This window comes from Panthera leo, chromosome F2, assembly GCF_018350215.1.
Source record: "Panthera leo isolate Ple1 chromosome F2, P.leo_Ple1_pat1.1, whole genome shotgun sequence".
NCBI classification, from domain to species: Eukaryota; Metazoa; Chordata; class Mammalia; order Carnivora; family Felidae; genus Panthera; species Panthera leo.
In genome coordinates this window covers 47367385-47387831 of record NC_056695.1, presented here as the reverse complement: position 1 = coordinate 47387831, position 20447 = coordinate 47367385, and the positions used below count along the sequence as shown (strand labels likewise).

The following is a 20447-nucleotide window of genomic DNA, read 5'->3' as shown; positions in this document are numbered from 1 at the left end:
AATAAGAAAAGCATTTTACACTGTAACATATTACTGTGTTCCGTGTATGCTAGTGTTTTTTATTCTGATTTAATTTTTTTTGAAGAACGCTGGTCTTGGCTGTAAACTTGATTTCAAATACAGAATAAGTCATACCCTTTGTTCAGACCCAAAAACACATATGTGCATGTGGTACCTTATATGCACCATGGCTTCTAGCTCTGAATTTAAATAAACTTGGATGGGCTTGAAATTAAGCTCTTCTCATTAGTCTATGTTATTCAGTGAGATTTAGATTCAGTCTATGTTTTCATGAAACTATTTCGTCTCTTGAAAAATAGTGCCTGGTACATTCTGACAGTTTGATGAATGATGAAGACATGCATAGTGCTTTGGTAAGTAATTCATTCTTGTATACTGCGTGAACTACTTCTGTTCAACTTTAGTTTTCCATCCTTCATCTTATTACTTAGTTTACCAACACTCTTAGGGGTACGTTTGGGGACAAAAAGTTATAGGTATACAGGATTAGAAGGTACTGCCCATGGTGGCCAATCGGCTGTAATCATCTCAGACCTGCAAACGGGGCTCCCCCCGTCTTCAACACAACAGCGCCCAACATTTTCCCACCCTTGATGATACTTCCAGACACTGTTAACTTCCCAGTTAAGTCAACTCTGATTTATAAAAGAGCACTGAACTCTTTGTCAGATGACGGTACGTTATCATTAGTAAGAGACCTGAGAATTGCCAATCCCATGTGAGGACAGTCCAGTCTTCTCTCGAAGACCCATTCTAGTGCCTAGCAGCCTTCAGTGTCAGCAACAAGCTTCAAATACCTACAACTGTACTTTTTTGAGTTGCAGACTGAAAAAATTCAAACAAAACAAATGACTTTTTGGTAACTGGTGGTGCAGGACACAGACACATTACAAGAACTATCAATCCTCACGTCAATTATCTTTCACTAAATTTGAACCACAAACCCAATTCCTGCAGCTGCTCAAGTTCCACTAAGATTAACCACCGTTAAAAAAAAAAAAAATTAATTCCAGTGTAGTGAACATCCAATGTTATATTAGTTCCAAGTATACAATATAGTGATAGAACAATTCCATATACTATTCAGTGCTCAGCAAGATAAGTGTGCTCGTAATCTCCTTTACCTTTTTCATCCATCCCCCACCCACCTCCCCTCTGGGAACCATCTGTTTGTTCTCTATAATTAAGAATCTGGGTTTTTTTTCTTCTTTATAAAAAAAATGCGATTTTATTTGATCCAGTCTTTAACTGGCAAAGAAATGCTTTTTAAGTTGGTTCTGTCTCTCCCTTTATTTTTTTCCCCTTTAATGTAATGTACAGTCTGTAAAAAAAACATCTCCCAAGTTCCTGCAGGGCCATTATTCCTTTTTTTAAAAATTTAATTTATTTTTTAATTTACATCCCAGTAAGTTAGCATATAGTGCAACAATAATTTCAGGCGTAGATTCCTTAATGCCCCTTACCCATTTAGCCCATCCCCCCTCCCACAAACCCTCCAGTAACCGTCTGTTTGTTCTCCATATTTAAGAGTCTTATGTTTTGTCTCCCTCCCTGTTTTTATATTATTTTTGCTTCCCTTCCCTTATGTTCATCTGTTTTATATCTTAAAGTCTTCATATGAGTGAAGTCATATTTGTCTTTCTCTTACTAATTTTACTTAGCATAATACCCTTCAGTTCCATCCATGTAGTTGCAAATGGCACAATTTCATTCTTTTTGATTGCCGAGGAATACTCCATCGTATATATATACCACATCTTCTTTATCCATTCAACCATCGATGGACATTTGGGCTCTTTCCATACTTTGGCTATTGTCAATAGTGCTGCCATAAACATTGGGGTGCCTGTGTCCCTTTGAAACAGCACACCTGTATCCCTTGGATAAATACCTAGTAGTGCAATTGCTGAGTCGTAGGATAGTTCTATTTTTATTTTTTGAGGAACCTCCATACTGTGTTCCAGAGTGGCTGCACCAGCTTGCATTCCTACCAGCAGTGCAAAAGAGATCCTCTTTCTCCACATCCTCGCCAACATCTGATGTTGCCTGAGTTGTTAATGTTAGCTGTTCTGACAGGTGTGAGGTGGTATCTCATTGTGGTTTTGATTTGTATTTCCCTGATGATGAGTGATGTTGCGTATTTTTTCATGTGTCGGTTGGCCACCTGGATGTCTTCTTTGGAGAAGTGTCTATTCATGTCTTTTGCCCATTTCTTCACTGGATTATTTGTTTTTTGGGTGTTAAGTTTGATAAGTTCTTTATAGATTTTGGATATTAACCCTTTAACTGATATGTTGTTTGCAACTATCTTCTCCCTTTCTGTCAGTTGTCTTTTAGTTTTGCTGATTGTTTCCTTTGCTGTGCAGAGGCTCTTTATTTTGATGAGGTCCCAGTAGTTCATTTTTGCTTTTGTTTCTCTTGCCTCTGGAGACGTGTTGAGTAAGAAGTTTGCTGAGGCCAAGGTCAAAGAGGTTTTTGCCTGCTTTCTCCTCGAGGATTTTGATGGCTTCCTACATTTAGGTCTTTCATCCATTTTGAGTTTATTTTTGTATATGGTGTAAGAAAGTGGTCCAGGTTCATTCTTCTGCATGTCGCTGTTCAGTTTTCCCAGCACCACTTGCTGAAGAGACTGCCTTTATTCCATTGGATATTCTTTCCTGTTTTGTCAAAGATTAGTTGGTCATATGTTTGTGGGTCCATATCTGGGTTCTCTATTCTGTTCCATTGATCTGAGTGTCTGTTCTTATGCCAGTACCATACTGTCTTGATGATTATAGCTTTGTAATACAGCTTGAAGTCCGGGAGAGTCTGTTTTGTCACTTTTCTTTCCTCTGTTTGGTTTGTTCTTTAAATTCCGGTGAATTTAATTTGAGTGAAATCATACGGTATTTGTCTTTCACTGGCTTATTTTGTTCTAGATCCATCCATGTTGCTGCAAATGGCAAGATTTCATTCTTTTTTATGGCTGAGTAATATTCTATTGCATATATGTACATGTATATATATGCATATATATATATGCCACATCTTCTTTATTCATTCATCTATCAACGGACAATTGAGCTGTTTCCATTATTTGGCTATTGCAAATAAGGCTGCAATAAACATGGAAGTGCATGTATCCTTTTTAATTAGTGTTCTCGTACGCTTTGGGTAAATGCCCAATAGTGCAATTACTGGATCATAGTGTAGTCCCATTTTTAATTTTGTGACAAACCTCCCTACTGTTTTCCACAATGGCTGCACCAGTTTGCGTTCCCACCAACAGTGCACAACTGTTCCTTTTTCCTCACATCCTCACCAACATTTGCCATTTCTTCTGGATTCACCTCCACTTTTTTTTTTTTTTTTAAATTTTTTTTCAACATTTTTTATTTATTTTTGGGACAGAGAGAGACAGAGCATGAACGGGGGAGGGGCAGAGAGAGAGGGAGACACAGGATCGGAAACAGGCTCCAGGCTCCGAGCCATCAGCCCAGAGCCTGACGCGGGGCTCGAACTCACGGACCGCGAGATCGTGACCTGGCTGAAGTCGGACGCTTAACCGACTGCGCCACCCAGGCGCCCCTCACCTCCACTTTTAACCTCCCCAGTTGCCTCCAGCTGCCCCATCACACACACCACATTGATTAACAGACACAGGAAGGTGAGTTTGTACGTGACGGGTGCAGGGTGGGGGGACGGCACCAGCTACTCCTGTTTGTTCCACGAGTGATTTCTACATTCCCTGCTACTTGAATTACTCACACTGCCATTCCTGTTTACTTATTTTCTATCAATTATTAGAGGATTTAGACAACATTTCAAAACTGAAATTCTAATTCTCTTAAATATATTTATTCGAGGGGCACCTGAGGGGCTCAATCGGCGGAACGTCCAACTCTTGATTTCGGCTCAGGTCATGATCTCACAGTTCGTGGGATCAAGCCCCACATCGGGCTGCACACTTGAGCGTGGAGCCGGCTTAAGATTCTCTCTCTCCCTCTCTCTCTGCCCCCGCCCACCTCTCTAAAAAAGAAAAAAAAAATATGTATGTGTATGTGTGTGTGTGTGTGTGTGTGTATATATATATATATATATATATATATATATATATATATATATATATAAATTTATCGTCCATAAGACAAACTTGTTCTCACAGGAGGGAAGCTGTTGCTTCTGTTTCTATTTTCCATTTGTAATGCTGACCACGGCATCCGGGGACTGTCCTGATAAGTTCAACAGGATCGGCAGCCACCTAAGGAAATCTGCATAACTGCTCTAAGCGGGTTTCCCCATCTGTGAAATGCAGATAATAGCAGCACCTACCCTACAAGATCATGCTCACTTATGTAGCACTCAGTTATTTCAATACTTGTCTTTTCAAAAGCACAAACGTTTGAGGTGGCTCTGCATGCCTGGGAGCCTGTTCAAAGACGTTTCTTCTGACCAGCTTTCCCTCACTTGTGTTTCTCCAACCTCAAAGAGCTTAATTTAATTTTGGAAAGACTTTCTCTTGGCAAGTTTTAGGTTGTGTAAATGAAGAAGGAAAACTTTAGATTTGCCTAATTTCGCACTCGGGGGTGTGGCAAAGACGCACGTTTGTGTCTGTTGCAAAGTGCAGCCAGAGAGAGGCTTCTAGTCAATGTTGAAGGACAGCGGACGATGGTGGCTGTGCGGTTTGGTTCCATCAACAGACGAGCCTCACGAAACTATCAGAGTGTATCTCCACATATTTTTTGTAACTTTTAAGCCAAGCAAGGAATACTACAAAATGTGAGACTATCAGGTTACCTGGGGTCTCATTAAAAGCATCTCTGAAGAAAATAAACAAGCCTCAGACAAAAAAGATGAAATCAAATCAAAGCGCAGATTACATGTTTGAGACGAAAGCATGGTCTTCCACAGCTAAAGATACAGAAAAGGTCCCATCAAGCAGAGGAAAGACGGTATAGTGCCCACGAAATGTGGGGGGAGGGGGGACATAAAACAGGAAATAAAGCATTTTACCGTATTAAGTACAGAGGGTCTATTAAGATTCTGAGAGGGGTCTCTAAGCATCCATGCCATGCTTTAATCCCCTCTGTAACATTCCTTCTGGTTAACCACTCAGGGCTTTTAAATTGCCAGCATGAAGGAAACCCTTCGCAGGGAAAGGTTTGGTCAACAATAATATCCTGGAACCAGGTAAACATACTTCTCAGGAGCAGTGAAGAAAAATAACTAAGGGCCACATTCTTACAATTTTTAATTTCCAAATCTAGCTAGTTTTTTTTTTTTTTTGAAAGTTTGCTTTGAAACAATTTCCTATGTGTTTGCTTCCACAGAACAGTAATGATTTCTAGTTAAGTTAAAAATGAGTCATTTCCCTTGGTGTATTAGTGTATGTATTCTATTTATGTTAGTAATTAGTTATTAAACTACTTTCATCGAAAAGGCTATAGTATAATTGATTAATATTTAAAATATAGGAATATTTAAAACATAGGCATTGACTAGATATAAACCAAAACCCACAGAGGGGCAGCTGACTCTGCCTGGAAAGATTAGGAAGATCCCACCCAAGTGGGGATGGAGGAAAAGGTCTTAAGGGGTGAAATGTCTGCCAGGTGGAGGAGGGAGGGAGGGACACTCTAGGCAAGCAGAGCCCTAGAGAGGAACAAAGAAGAAGCTGGAAGCAACTAGGAAAACTAGTGAGGGGCAAAAAAGGACCTGTAGATTTGGCACTAAGATTTTTTAATAAGGAAGCCTGGGTGGCTCAGTTGGTTAGGCATCCAACTTCAGCTCAGGTCATGATCTCACAGTTCATGGGTTCGAGCCCCACATCGGGCACCGTGCTGCCGGTGTGGAGCCTGCTTGGGATTCTTCCTCTCCCTCTCTCTCAGCCTCTTCCCCACTCTTTCTCTCTCTCAAAATTAATGAGTAAACTTAACAAAAAAAGATTTTTTAATAAAAGACAGACTGTACTGGATGGAGAGACACTAGCAGTGTAGGATATGGGCTAGTGGATGCCATTTTGAAGAAACACAGAATGGAAGGAAAGAGGAAGACCCAGCAATAGTTTAAAAGGAAGTCTCCAAGAATCAGGGCCTGGATATATGAACTCTGGCTCTGTTCTGGACCCTTTGCTGGGGGAAGGGGGGAGGAACTGCGGGATCACACTAAGTACACATGTTGAGAAGGAAGTGACTCTCCCCAGAGCTGTTGTCCCCAACAGAATGAGCTTCTAGCATGCATACTGAGACTTGCAATGCAATAAATGAAAACCCACAGTGGCTCAATGATTACTGAAAATCAACAGGCTCTGCCTGAATAAACTTTAAAGAGTACTTGCATTATATAATGTTTTCATGTTTATTTACCTTAGAGAGAGAGGGAAAGAGAGTACAAGCAGGGGAGGGGCACAGAGAGCGGGAGAGAGAGCAGACTCCATGCTGTCAGCATAGAGCTTGGTGCAGGGCTGGAACCCACAAATCGTGAGATCACGACCTGAGCCAAAACCAAGAGTCAGATGCTTAACACAATGAATCACCCAGGCGCCCCTTATAATGTTTTAAAACATATAACCTTAACAGCCTACCACACTTTTATCACATAAATGTTTTTTAACCAAAGTTGATGGCGAAGAGGAATTTTCAGTAACTGTGGCTACAGCACTTCCCTAAAAGCAGAAGGTGACTCACATGTGTAAGCGTGTGTTTGAATTTCTTCAATCTGCAACTCAAAAGTACAATTGTACGTACTTATCTTTGGCTATTTGAAGCTTATTGCTGACACTGAAGGCTGCTAGGCACTAGAATGGGTCTTCGAGAGAAGACTGGAATGTCCTCTCATGGAATGGCACTTCTCAAGTCTCTCACGAAGGATCAAGTACCATCATCTGACAAAGAGTTCAGGTCTCTTTTATAAATCAACGTTGGCTTAACTGGGAAGTTAACAGTGTCTGGAAGTATCATCAAGGGTGGGAAAATGTTGGGGGCTGTCGTGCTGGAGACGGGAGCCCCATTTGCAGGTCTGAGGTGATTACAGCAGACTGGCCACCGTGGGCAGTACCTTCTGATCAAATGGGCAGTACCTTCTGATCAAACAAAAGAAATGACTTTTTGGTAACTGGCGGTATTGGACACAGACACATTACAAGAACTATCAATCCTTACTTCAATTGTCTTTCACTAAATTTGAACCACAAACCCAATTCCTGCAGCTGCCCAAGTTCCACTAAGATTAACCTCCATTAAAAAAAAAAAAAAAAATTAATTCCAGTGTAGTGAACATCCATCCAGTGTTATATGAGTTTCAAGTGTACAATATAGCGATTGAGCAATTCCATATATTACTCAGTGCTCAACAAGGTAAGTGTGCTCGTAATCTCCTTCACCTATTTGACCCATCCCCCACCGACCTCCCCTCTGGGAACCATTTGTTTGTTCTCTATAGTTAAGAGTCTGTTTTTTGGTTTGTCACTTTTCTTTCCTCTGTTTTGTTTCTTAAATTCCACATTTGAATGAAATCATATGGTATTGGTCTTTCCTCTAGAAAACTCCAAGAAAAAAAACAATCACGTTAATTTTAATCACAATTCCTATTTGAAAGTGGAATATGATTCCAGATTGAAGAGAGCTCTGAAGCCTGGAAAGAACAGCTTAAGTGGAGTAATTCACCAAGGTCAGGATAATTCTGAGCTGGAGAGTCTTCCGAAAGGCTTCTCTTCAACTTGCAAAGAAAACTATTGAGAACGAAACTTCAGGAAATATTTCCACCTCATCGGGACTTAAGCTTTCAAGAAAGCTTTACCTTGACATATAAGGGGCATTTAAAAACTGGCGCTAAAAAGATGGATTTGCATAAGGGACAGATGAAAATCCCATAATCACATGCTAATAATCAAAGATGAACTACAACCGCCTGCTGCTATTAACCATGGAGAACTACAGGATTAATATTAACAATGTAACTGACACATCCCGATACAGGGAAAGACGACTGCTGATTGAAATTGAAGACAGAGAGGGAACGAAGAACAAATTGTTGGTTTCACAATTAGCCACTAAGTTATATTGATAATGGTTTGTTGGATGTGACTACAAAGTAATGAGGCATATTTAGATGTGCTTGTGGAGTCAGTGTCATTGCACTACAGTGTCATTGTCATTACAATCCACGTGACCCGCTGTGAAAATGCAAAAACCACGGTGTTCTTTATTTTGGAACATCTGCATGGTAAGGTGGTAAAATAATTCTTAATTCTGTCCAGTAGAGAGAAACTGTATGTGAATGTGCTTCAATTTATCTATTGTAGCTTCTGGCTCTCATTCTGTAAAGTTAATTTCAGCTGTGGACCCTCCTCTAACTTTCCTTCCCTCCATGAAAGGGAGCAAAGAGAAATATGTGCCTTCCCCAGAAAGCGGTCTTGGAATTACCCATGGTTTGAGTAAGCTTGAGATGTAGTCCAGTTCGTTTTGTCATTTGTGGTTCACGTAAAATATTTTTAAATGGCTCGCGCCGCGCAAAACTGGATGACGCCACTGTGCAAATGAGTCCCGGGGAACTTCCGCGTGTAGACGGTGCCTCAAAGTCGTCTTGCCCCTGGCTGAACACAGCACCTGGCTAGCCTGCACTTCCTGGCTACGTAGCTCCTCTTGACACCCCTACCTAGAAGCAGGGCACCCGTTTAGTTAGCAAAGCCACGCTTTGTTTCTGTGATCTTTTCCCTCTCCTTTATCCCCACAGCCAGTCATCACGGAGGATCTATCAGTTCTAGAATCCGTCTCTTGGTCCTGGGATAACTTTGCATCTCCCCTTTGCAATTCACTCCTCCGGGGGGCTCTCCACCATTCACCCGGCTATAATTGGTCTTCCCACTACCGGTCTCTCCCTCACTTCACCCCATCCTCCATGCTGACCTGGAATTAACTGTCTGAAATACAGGTATCATCCCATGACAGTGCTGCTAAAAACACTCAATGGTTATCCAAAGGCTCTGAGTTCAAGTACTACAACTCACTAAAGAGAAATGTCATGGCATTACATTATCCTATTTGTTTGCTATTTCTGCACCCTTCCCTCCATCTGTCCTTACCAGCAATCTGGGACAACTGATGTACAAATGGAATGCACCCACTTGGATGAATGACAATACGTAGGTATCATTTTTATTATTCCTCTCTTGCATATTCTTGGATCTCTAAACTCCACTCTGTTCAATAATAGCAAAACTCAAAATAAGGTATGCATGCTACAGTTCAGTATAAAAAAGTACAAACACAGACACACAAACACACATTTGAATATCTCCCCAACAAAACTGTGCAACAAGACTTTATGAAGCCAAGACTGTGTTAAAGCAGCAGAGGATGAAAAACTCTGAGCTTCATGACCCTCAACATCTGCTGCGGTGATGCCCTTCTGCAAAGCCCCTGGGGTAGCGTTTCCCCAACATTCTCCCTGCAGGTCAGGTTTGCCGCTGGGACACAGGTGGCACGAGTCAATGGCCCTCTAACACCTACAGCCTTCCGGGGCCTGGACCCCCACACACTCTGCCGGGCTTGATGAGCCTCTACGGGAGGCCTGGAGTTTTGGCCTGGACCACATGGAAACTGCTTTACCCAGGCCTCCTTTCGGAGAGACGAGCAAACCCATCTACCTTACACATCCCTGTTGCCCTAAGATTCTCCTTTAAAAGGCAAGCCTTTCCCCAGCTCCCAAGCCCTTCTCTCTCATTTCCTCAGGACTTCCTTCTTTCACCTTACTGTCTGTATTAGTTCAATCAACGAACACTCTTACTAGTATGTAGGTCTGTTTCCGGCCCTCCCATCTTTGCTAACACTTTTATCAGACTTTATAAAATAATTTGCCAATCTCATTTTGGTTCTTCTGCCTTGATTCCTGGGTATGCATGTGCTGTTTCCTTGGCTTGCCATGCACTCGTATGGCACCTTGTCGACCTGGTATGTTCTTGTCATCCTCTCTGAGGGGTCTCAGAAACACCTCCTCCGGGAAGTGCTCCTCCAAGATGCCATTCACTGTGTGACATCTTAGCCATTCATCTTCTTGCCCCCAGGCTCGAGCAGTTTGAGGACAGGGGCTCTGTCCTAATTACCTCTAAATCACTAGTTCCTAACAAAGGGTCTGGCATGTTTGCTGAATGAATAAGGAATAGCCATGCCTTTCTGCAAGCCAGTGGCAACTAATATGGGGCCAGCACTAACTCCGCATCCTTATAAAGGGACGTTCACAATCAGAGATAAACAAACAACAGAAACAATCCAAGTGCCGCTTCCATACAGGAGACCTCAGGTATAATTGGCACAGAAGAGCTCCTTGGGCTGCAGAATGTAAACTCATTTATGACCTGGAATAATTGTTCGTTCAACGAGCTCACAAGAAAGAACTTGTGAGGCTTAGAGAACTCTGCTCGCATGCTTTGAAAAGCAGCAGGAGCCGCTTGGGCTGAAGTCTGTTTGTTTTACTTTTATCAAGTAAGAACTAATTGCTAATGTTTCCTTCCCCCCCCCTGCCCGCCCCCCGCAAAATAGTTTATGGCCTAATGTACAAGAACCACATATCTGAACTGGCTTTCAGAAACACCAGAACTAGCAGCAGCCAAGAGTCCCATGCCCCAGACTGCCAAACAGTCTCATGTCCGGAGAGGAAGGCTGAGAAAGGGGAAGCAGGACATCAGCAAGGTCAGGCAATGGATGTCTGCAGTCACTCTACAAGTAATCAGGGCCTGCTGGGGCCACGAACTACCTAGGGGTTGAGATCCAAAGATGATATACAGTGGAGTGAGGACAGAGAATAAAGAAAAACCCCACAAGTGGTGCAAACTCAAGCATTCTTGAGTTTCCACCTCACCTACACCACTTACCAAGCACATGACCTTGGGGAAAATTCTCAACCATTCACCACCTCAGTTTTTAGAATTGTTTTGGGGAATGAAGGGCAAAATGTTTATATATGAACGAGCCTGGGACACACAAGACAGGGAACACATGAGAGATATAATTAAGACACAGTTCAGTCCTTCCAGAGGCCTGCCTTCTGTCAGTGTAATAAGAGTTTAATCCACACGTTTCTTTATTCATTCGTCCATTCACTCATTCATTCAGGAAATATTTATTGACGACTCACTATGTCTCAGGCCCTGTGCTAAAAGAGACAAGTGTCTGCACTCATGGGCTTTACCTTCCAGTAGGAGGGGGGACACAAGAAGAAACAGAAACATATATACATAAAGAGAATGTAGGGGGGTGATAAACGCTCTGCAGTAAAATACAGGTGAAGGGGCTGGAGAGCGATGAGGATATGCCGTTTAGGTAAGGTGACAGGGAAGGTCTCTTTGATAAGGTGACAACAGGCAAAAAGTGATGGGACAAACCATGTAACGGGCAAGTATCCGCCCAAGGAGGGCTGTGCCTGGTGTGATGCAGGGCAGCCCCACTGGCGACTCCAATCAGGACACAGGGAACTGGGAGCCAAGGCATCATGTGCTTTGAGGAGCAGCCTCATTCCCTGGGCCCTGGGCCCTCGGGCTCCCACTCTCCTTTGCACGGACCCACAGAAAGGACTCCATCGGGAACACTAAGAGTCCTCTCCCCAGCAGGCGACCAGCACTGAGGGGCTAGTCAGAGGACCAGAAGTATGTGGGGATGAGGAGCAGCCTTGGAGAGCAACCAACATTCTAACCCAAGTGAGATCAATGTACGTCAGGAAAGATGTAGAATGTTCGCCAGCCATCATTACAGGGTACAAGAGACAAGAGAGAAATCCTTGCGTATGAGTGCTGAGGGGATGCGGAATAAGGAAAGATACAAAGAGAGGCGGAGGCTTCAGTGGGCTTTGCTTGAAGTGGAGGTAGAGAGGCAGAGAGCTGGAGGACGGCTGGTTACCCCGGGAACCTCCAGAAAAATGAGATGAAAGACTCTGCATGCCTCTACACACAAAATTGTGTTTAAGGAGTTTGAGGTTCCCCTCAGTCCATCCACAGACTCTGAAGACCACAGGTTATGAATCTCTGCTTTAGCGAAAGGGGCCTTATCTCAGTCTCGAACTCCCAACTTCAAGGTCACTACCCAGAGGGCCCGGTGGAACCTGATGGCCGCAGTGGCTGGTGAAGATTTAGAAACGGCAGCCTTGGAGCCCTGACTATAACCTCCAGCTTCATGGAGGTTAAGCAAAGTAAAACATTTTTAAACACTGGATTCTTCCTTTCCTTCTTTAGGCTACCAGAAGGTTCTCAACCCAAACTGGCAACTACACGGCACATGCGCTCCTCAGCCTCCCCTCACCCTCAGCAGGCACTGCTCACTCCCCTGGCGGAACCAAGGTAGAGCCTTCACAATGTTCTCAGCACCACACTCCAGAGCTCCCGCTGATGGCGGGGCACCACACACAGACGTACACGTGATCGCGGCTTCAGCCCCCCCTTTATACTGGAGATGGTGTTAGCCATCAACTGGCAGAGGAGTGCGCGGTTTGATCTTTTTTTAATCTAGTAAAAGAACGAATTATATAAGATTTTTGCATATTTCCTCATCCTATGTGAGCAGCTGTCAGGTTGAGGTTGTGGCGAGAAAAATCCATTTTCCATTTGAAGCTAAGGGACTGATTAACACCCCTCAGGTTCAGGTTCAGAGCAAGTGGCCCAAGTAAGCCACAAAGCTTCTTAGTAAAAGTCATAAATCTCAAAGATAAGTCACGTGTGTGCGTGTGTGTGCCCATGCGTGTGTAAAGGGTTGTAGAGAAAAGTCTGAAGGCAGGCAAGAGGTGATAAGAAGAAAGATAAGATCTGAAGTCCTGTGAGAGCTGAGAAATCATTCTGGTCTAAGAAAAGTAAACCTTGCAACACTATCAAAGTTGAACCAGCAGGTAAGCCAGTAAAATGCTTTTATTATTTGCCTTATTTGGACTTAGTCCATATTTCTGTTTAATTGCTCCTCTCATTTTCTTGGGTAATAATTATAAGGCTAACTTTTCAAATAAAATAAAATTGTTCCTCTGCTCCATGTAGACTGGCTACAAAGCGGGTTAAGGCAAGTATCCCCAAGCCCGTGTCCTAGTCAATCACTCTTGGAGTTTCTATGTAAGGGCTGGGTGAGGAACACTGTCTCATCCTAGCTCTTGCACTAATTATCTGAGAAGTCACTTGGCAAAGTGGGTCAGTGGGTCTCTCTGGGCTCAGTTTCCTGGTTCATTAAAGTTATTATGTTTATTATTTATTATTAAGCATTTATAAATACATTTGACTAGTAGGAGGTGTATGGGGGGGGGCATGCTGGTGTGCACTGGGGGGAGGAGGGGTGTAACCATCTTGCAGGATAAACCAGCAAGTAGTTCCATAGGTTCTATTGTGAGTCTCTAACCCTAACCTAGTCACTAACCTTTCTGCCGTTGGTCATGAGACCTTAGCAAGGGTGAGATGGAATGTCTAAACATCCATCATTGCAGTGTGTAAGAAATCAAAGCCATGGCTCAGTAATGCCTTTCTTTCAATGGTTCAGTAATACCTTCTGAAACCCAACACAATGGCAACCTTCACTTTGCCTACACTCACTGCGACTGCATCCTCTTTGCTGCAAAATGAGGCAAGAAAGCCCACAGATGAGAAATTACTTATTTCTTATAAAAACAGCATATGCAGTGTTATAATTACTTAGAAACACATATATTACTGTCTGCATCCTGAAGTACCTTCTAGAAACTTTAAGATCCGGTCCCTGACTTCCCATCTTACTCTGTATCCCAGAGGTCGATTCCCACAAACTGCATTTGCTAGGCTGTGCCAATGGCTTCAGGGTAAGTGCGGCCCTTGGGAAGCACTGGTGGGAGGCTGGGAGACAGGGAGAAGACAGGGCATTCCGTCCCCTCCTCCCAGTTGGCATTCTTTGAAGAGGTGTGTCTGGCAGTGACTCCTCTGTAGTTCCTCCTCTTGCAAAGCTGCTCCCTCTGTGGCCCCAGCTCCTGCTGAGGCAGCCCCCACTATGGTTCCAGCTCTTGCTGGGTGGTTCTCCCAATACCCACAACCTCCTCCCTTTGATCTTCCAGCCCTGCAGGTAACAGCAGCAGACTCCTGCTGTTGCTCATCTCTGGAATGCCTCCCGGTGCCTTCAGCCCTCCCAATGTTTGCAACAAATTCCCTCCGTGGGACCATTTGGCATGGACTCTGCTTTCCTGGCTGAATCCTGAGTCCCACCCAGGGGACTACCTGTCTCTAGAGAACAGACATCGTGTCTAAGAATACACGGGTTTCAGGGGCGCCTGGGTGGCTCAGTTGGTTAAGCGTCTGACCCTCGATTTTGGCTCAGGTGATGATCTTGCAGTTCATGAGATCAAGCCCCGTGTTGGGTTCTGGGCTAACAGGGCGGAGGCTTCTTGGGATTCTCTCTCTCACTCTTCCTCTCTCTTGCTCTGCCCCCACCCTACACGCGTGCCCTCTCTCTCTCTCCCTCTCTCTCTCTCAAAATAAATAAATAAACATTAAAATTAAAAAAGAATACACAAACTCCAGGAAATATACTTGGCAAATTCGTTCCTCCTGCTGGAAAAGCTCTCTCAAAGGTGTCATTTGCCAGACCACCTAATGTGTTGGAGCTGAAGGCATGTGTTGGAGCTGAAGGGACACTAGACAGAGAATCAGAGAGCCAGAACTGACTTTCCAGTCATGTGACCTTCACAAGTACCTTAGAGTCAAATGATCCTGAGGTTATTCGTGTCACAGCAGGATAAGAGTTCATCTGGTCGGCCCGACTGGCCGTTAGACCCAAACACAGGAGGGCCTGGAAATATGTTTTAGAAACCGACACGGTCGTTGCAAATCCAAATGTATCACTATTATTATATGAGGCACAGCTGACTTCCATAGAACAAAAAGTGCTTTGCACCCAGCTTAGCCTGATTTTGATTTCTCAGCCTGATTTGTACCAAATGTACTGACAAAGTGCACAGACTCGTGCTTGGCATTTCTCCTGAAGAGCTGCGTGGGTCCTAGCTCTGATTTGTGTGCCAGGCTCTCCTTGGCATCACGGCAACAGGGCGGTTCACCAAAGACCACACGGAGAGGTCAAGGTCAACTTACCAATGTCAAGGACCCGCTGCTTCGCCGTATGCTGCCGAGAGTGCCAGTACTTCCAGTATTTCAGCTGCTCATCTCGGTTTTTGTCTTCACTGAAGACCACCATCACCACGCTCTGCAGAGGGGAGAATCACAGGTTTTACTTTCTGCCCAGGGCCTCCGATGCGTCAGCCTCCAGTTCTGGCTGTCCGGCCAGAGGTGTGCTCCCATGGGGCTGCTTTTCTTGCTTTACAAAACCCAGACAAGCTCGGCTGTGCAGCTTAGTTTGTTTACAGATGGGCCTATTCAAAAAGTGATTGGGAAATGAGAACCGTACATAGGAAAAAAGAATCCTACCTCCTCGTCACCACGAGTCATAAACAACCAAATTAACCAATGAACAGCACATTTGTTGTCTTGTGGGGCGAGTGGGAATACCAAAAAAGTCTATTTGGTACTGAAAACAAACACATTTTTGAAATTCTGTATTCTGAAACATAGAATTTGGTGCCATTTATAAAGAAGCAAGCACCTGTTTCTAGCCTAATTAAGTGCCTCAGGCTGGAATAGTGGAGTAATGAGAGAAATACTAAGGTAATGAAAGAAATACTACAAGATGAGTTCATACTGATGAACAGGGGTCTAAGTTACAGACCAAAAGCTACGAGGCCAACTGTTTTATTTATTTCAACACAATTTGGATGGGCTTTCTTGGAAAACTAATCATATCTTGTAGAAATAAGAATCCAAAACCCCTTTGAGTCCTAAATGATAAAAGTCCTCATTAAACTAAATAAATGTTAATTCACTGCCACTTACGAGATGAGACCCTACCAACACAAACAACGCCAAATCCCTTTAACTGCAATATCAGGGATACTGGTGCTCTCCTCCCTCCATAACCAAAATACTTCTTGGACATTTTCCTACTATTGCAGAATATTTCATTGATTCTCGTTCCTTAATAACTTCTCCCTTGTAGCATTTTGCACACTTGTAGTCATTTCATTAATTATTTATAACTATTCTGTCGATGGCAATGTCTTCCCATTGGCTTCCAACTCAAAGAGGACAAGGACAGTGGTCCTGGTGCCTGGCAAATAAGAGATACACAACACACGCTTGCGGCTGTACCGTCAACTCCAAATCGGGCTGATTCCCAAAGTATGTGTGAACATTGGTTACACAGGAAAGCAGGTCTCTGTTAGGAACACTAGTTCGGAAATATCCATATTATTCGGATTCACAAGCAGCATGACCCTCGAAGGTCCGGAGAGATGACAAGAAGGGGCATCCCTGGCCATTCTGGTGGAACTAAGAGCCACAAGCGTTTCATTCTTCTCTCTCCCACTTGCTGAATCTGTCTTCCACTTCCTGAAACTTCGCCATTTACAATAGTCCCCCCTTAACTGTGGCTTCTGTTACCCACAATTGGGCACCCCAGTCTAGAAGCAGAGAAGCGTCTTCTGATAGCTCATCCAAGGGTCAACAGTAGCGTAACGTTACGGTCACAGTGCCCACATCGTTCGTGTCACTTCATCTCCTCATGTAGGAATTTTATCATCTCCCATCATCACAAAAAGAAGGGTGAGCGGAGTATAGTAAGATACTTAGAGACAGAGATACCACATTCACATAACCTTTATGACAGTATATTGTTAAAACTCTTCTATCTTATTATTAGTTATTCCTGTTAATCTCTTACTCTGCTAATTTATAAATTAAACCTTATAAGTACGTATGTAAATGAAAAACCATAGCATATAAATGGCTACATACTATCCATGGTTTCAGGCATCCACTGCGGGGGTGGGGAGGACCTACAATGTGTCCCCCAAACATAACAGGGCAAGGACTACCGTATATGTAAAAGTTCAGTGAGTGGTCTCCTGGTGTTTATCTCTTTCTGTTCCAAGATAAAGATAGCAGGTAATTTTTTTTGTAGCAAATGACTACGTTAGCCTAAATAATGGCATATTCTTGGTCTGGAAACTTATTTCTTCAGTAATACAGAGAAAGGCAGTTTGAAAATGCTATTAACAAGCATACATGCTTCTATTCAGAATGACACTGTTCTCCAAAATTAATGCTGGTGGGTTCCAAGTGCATCCCTCTTTTCCTCCATGTTGCTTGCTCTCCCAGAGCTGAGGAGAAAGAGAGATCCCTCTGAAAGGCACCATTCTAACTCTCCAAGGGTGTTAGACTGAAGTCCGTGAGAGAGCAGGGCTCTTTCTAGCCAAAATGAACAGATGGAAATAAATTAAATATTAAATTTCCACAGTTTCAATGAAGTAGAATTCTTGGAAGAGTGTCTATACTCAAAACTCAAGGGGCGCCTGGGTGGCTCAGTCGGTTAGGCGTCCGACTTCGGCTCAGGTCACGATCTCGCGGTATGTGAGTTCGAGCCCCGCGTCGGGCTCTGTGCTGACAGCTCAGAGCCTGGAGCCTGTTTTGGATTCTGTGTCTCCCTCTCTCTGACCCTCCCCTGTTCATGCTCTGTCTCTCTCTGTCTCAAAAATAAATAAACGTTTAAAAAAAAAACAAAAAAAAAAAAAACTCAATAGTCATGGCCTTAGAATGTGAACCATCCACCATCTTTTCAGGGTGAAGATAATGGTGCTGTTAAGAGGGTGCATATACATACTGGTTATAGAGTTATACAATCTAAAAGAGTTACACGTGCGCTGGTAATTTACAAGATTGTGTTTTAAAAAGTAAATTTATCCAGAGTAAATTTATCCACACGTGGGGGTAACAGGGTATGAAGCCTAGCATATATATCCAGAGGTGGGTCCCAGGCTAAAACGCTTATTATGGCTTTTAGCCCTCCATGTGACTCAACACAGTGTACCTTAGTGGTTAAGAGAATGAGTTCAGGAATCTGACTGCCTGGGATATATCCTGGTTCCCTCACATTTTAGCTGTGTAACCTTGGCCAGTTACTAGTCTCTAAAAGGCTCCGTTTCCTCATCTGTAAGATTACAAAAATAGTGCCTATATCATAGGGTTGTTGTTAGTTTCAAATAAATGGATTGCTAGATATATGGTACTTAACACAGTGCCCGGCACATAGAAGATCCACCCAATAAATAGTAGTTGTTACGTTGTGGCGCTTGTTAGTATCATGGCATCTCTCTGTCATTGTTGTCGTCATTAATATTATTATTATATCTCTCCACCATTACGATGATTATGAGGAGGAGGAGGATGGCCCCCCTCTGCCACAGCCTTGACCACAGGGTAGGGAACACACCAGGCACCTTTCCGCCTACAACGGGCTCACCCTTGGGTAGGACATTCGCTCAACATCTTTCTCTCACTCCCAGCTGCCCTGCCTCCCGCAGCTCTGATCTGGGACTGGGACAGGCTTACAGGGAAGAAGAACTGCTGGCCTGAGAAATGACCAGCAACCTTCCTTATCTTTCTCACTGAAACAAAGCCACAAAACCCAGCTGACTCAGAGATCACCACTGCAATGATTTTACCTAAAGCTAGTAACAGACAAGCTGGCCAGCAGGTGCCCAAATACTCTTCTCTCTCTTCTCCCTCATTTGTTACCTTTGCACGGGCATCTGGGATGGGGGCAAAGTCACTATGCTCTCTCTAGGGACAGCGTGGCTTTCTTCTCAATGTACTAAAGAGCTTAGGAGGCGGTAGCTATGGGTAAAATAAGGTGGGGTGGCACTCTGCACACAGCATGTAAAACAAATCATTTTACAATCGGGCAGGAAAGTCCTTCAACCTCTTTTCAGAGAGCTCTGCTATGATTTTCCTTTTCAGGAGAAAAGGATTCCCAGTTTCCTCCCTTCTTGGCCGCGGCGAGAAAGCCAGAAGCTGGTAGGCTTCCGGCACAGTTCCACTTCCAACAAACGGAACTAATACTCATGAATGTGAAAAGTCCACCGAGTCACTCCTGGTAGGGATCATGTCATGCCTCACTTTACTCCTGAGGAAGCACTGGGCTGCAGAAGGGCTTGGTAAGCAAGTCGCAAAGGGTCCGGGGACACAGAATCAGTTGTAGCCTCCCTCACAGAAGACAGCCGCAGCTCTTTCCTTGCCCACAAATAAGCTCCGACTTACAGCTACCTGCTTGAAAAATTAAGATCGATTGATTGAACACAAGAACAACCACTAGGTAGCATAAAGGTAATGAAGGAAACTGGGAAAATCCCTTGGATACAGCCAGAGAGCATGTCTCAACCATGTCCCTCCCTGGGGTTTATTGGTTACTGATTAAAATGATAAACGGTAAGCCAGTAAGTTCTGTCCTGCTCCAACTCTCCGACATTTGTTCTGGAATTATTTATTTTGGAATTTTTTCCACACCCTCCCGCAAGATGAAGGAAGGTAGCAATTTCCTTCATCTGATCCCTCTGTGCTTTATTTGAGAAATAAGGATCATACCCTAACTTTGCTGATTGGGTGTCGGAAGCATTTGTTGTCTCCAGTCTCGCTGAGCGTTATGGCATAGAACTGTCCTTTGTTGAGGTAGGTCATGGGGCCCTCCCCCTGCTTCTGACGCAGAGACTTGGTAGCTTCCAGGGTGTATTGAAATGTGCCACTGTGAACAGAAAACAAACAGTGGTCAGATTCACTCACTTGGACATTTCTGCCTTCCTAATCAATTTCACACTGACAGCATTTTGTAGGAATATTAACCAATATTTACTCCATTTCAGAGACAAAACACAACATATGGCAAAGAGATGAGACCAGACCAAAGGTCATTGCTAATACAATGTATAGAGCATTTCTAATAGTGGCCCATAAACCAGATGGTTTAGAAGGAGAGAAAAGTCCATAAAGAGCCTGTCCAATTACGTAAGGTTGTGCCAGAAGAATCTGTTAGGTCTTGGATGGCAATCAGTAATGCCTGAAGCTTAAGAACTGATAGCATTTGCCACTTTTGTCCCAACAACAAGCCAAATGTGTGAAAGGTTTTGTTTAATTCATACCTGTACCTAGACCTCTTTTTGTACAACCAAGATGTTGCAAAATAGCTATGTCCCACTTGAAAACATTTTGAAATGTGAAAACCTAAATGAAACTCAAACATTCACTATTGAGAATCTAGTTCCATAGCAGAAACTGGGTTTTTTATTTTTGTTTTTTTGTTTGTTTGTTTTCAAGACTGCAAAAGAACTCATGAAAGGGTAACTGCTGTAAATCAGGAGTTTGCAAACAGTGGTCCCCTGGCCAAATCTAGCTCACTGCCTATTATTGTAAATAAAGTTTTATTGGAACACGACTACATTCATTCATTTATGTCTTGTCTATGGCTACTTTCATAACAGCAGGGTTTAGTACTTGTGACATACGGTGTGCCAAATCTAAAATATTTACTATCTAACCCATTGCAGAAAAAGTTTGCAGATCGCTGCTCTAACTCATTTCC

General features: G+C 43.4%; 1 protein-coding gene across 4 annotated transcripts in view; it reads right to left on the bottom strand.

The window, feature by feature from the left end:
* Positions 1-20447, bottom strand: part of GRHL2 (grainyhead like transcription factor 2) — a 171316-nt gene that overhangs the window by 70359 nt on the left and 80510 nt on the right. For all 4 annotated transcript variants that reach the window (XM_042923193.1, XM_042923194.1, XM_042923196.1 and 1 more), the window contains 2 exons: positions 19457-19613; positions 15077-15188 (listed from right to left, as the gene is read on the bottom strand). In XM_042923193.1, the coding sequence (XP_042779127.1) occupies positions 15077-15188; positions 19457-19613 (269 nt within the window). The remainder of the gene's footprint in view (positions 1-15076; positions 15189-19456; positions 19614-20447) is intronic.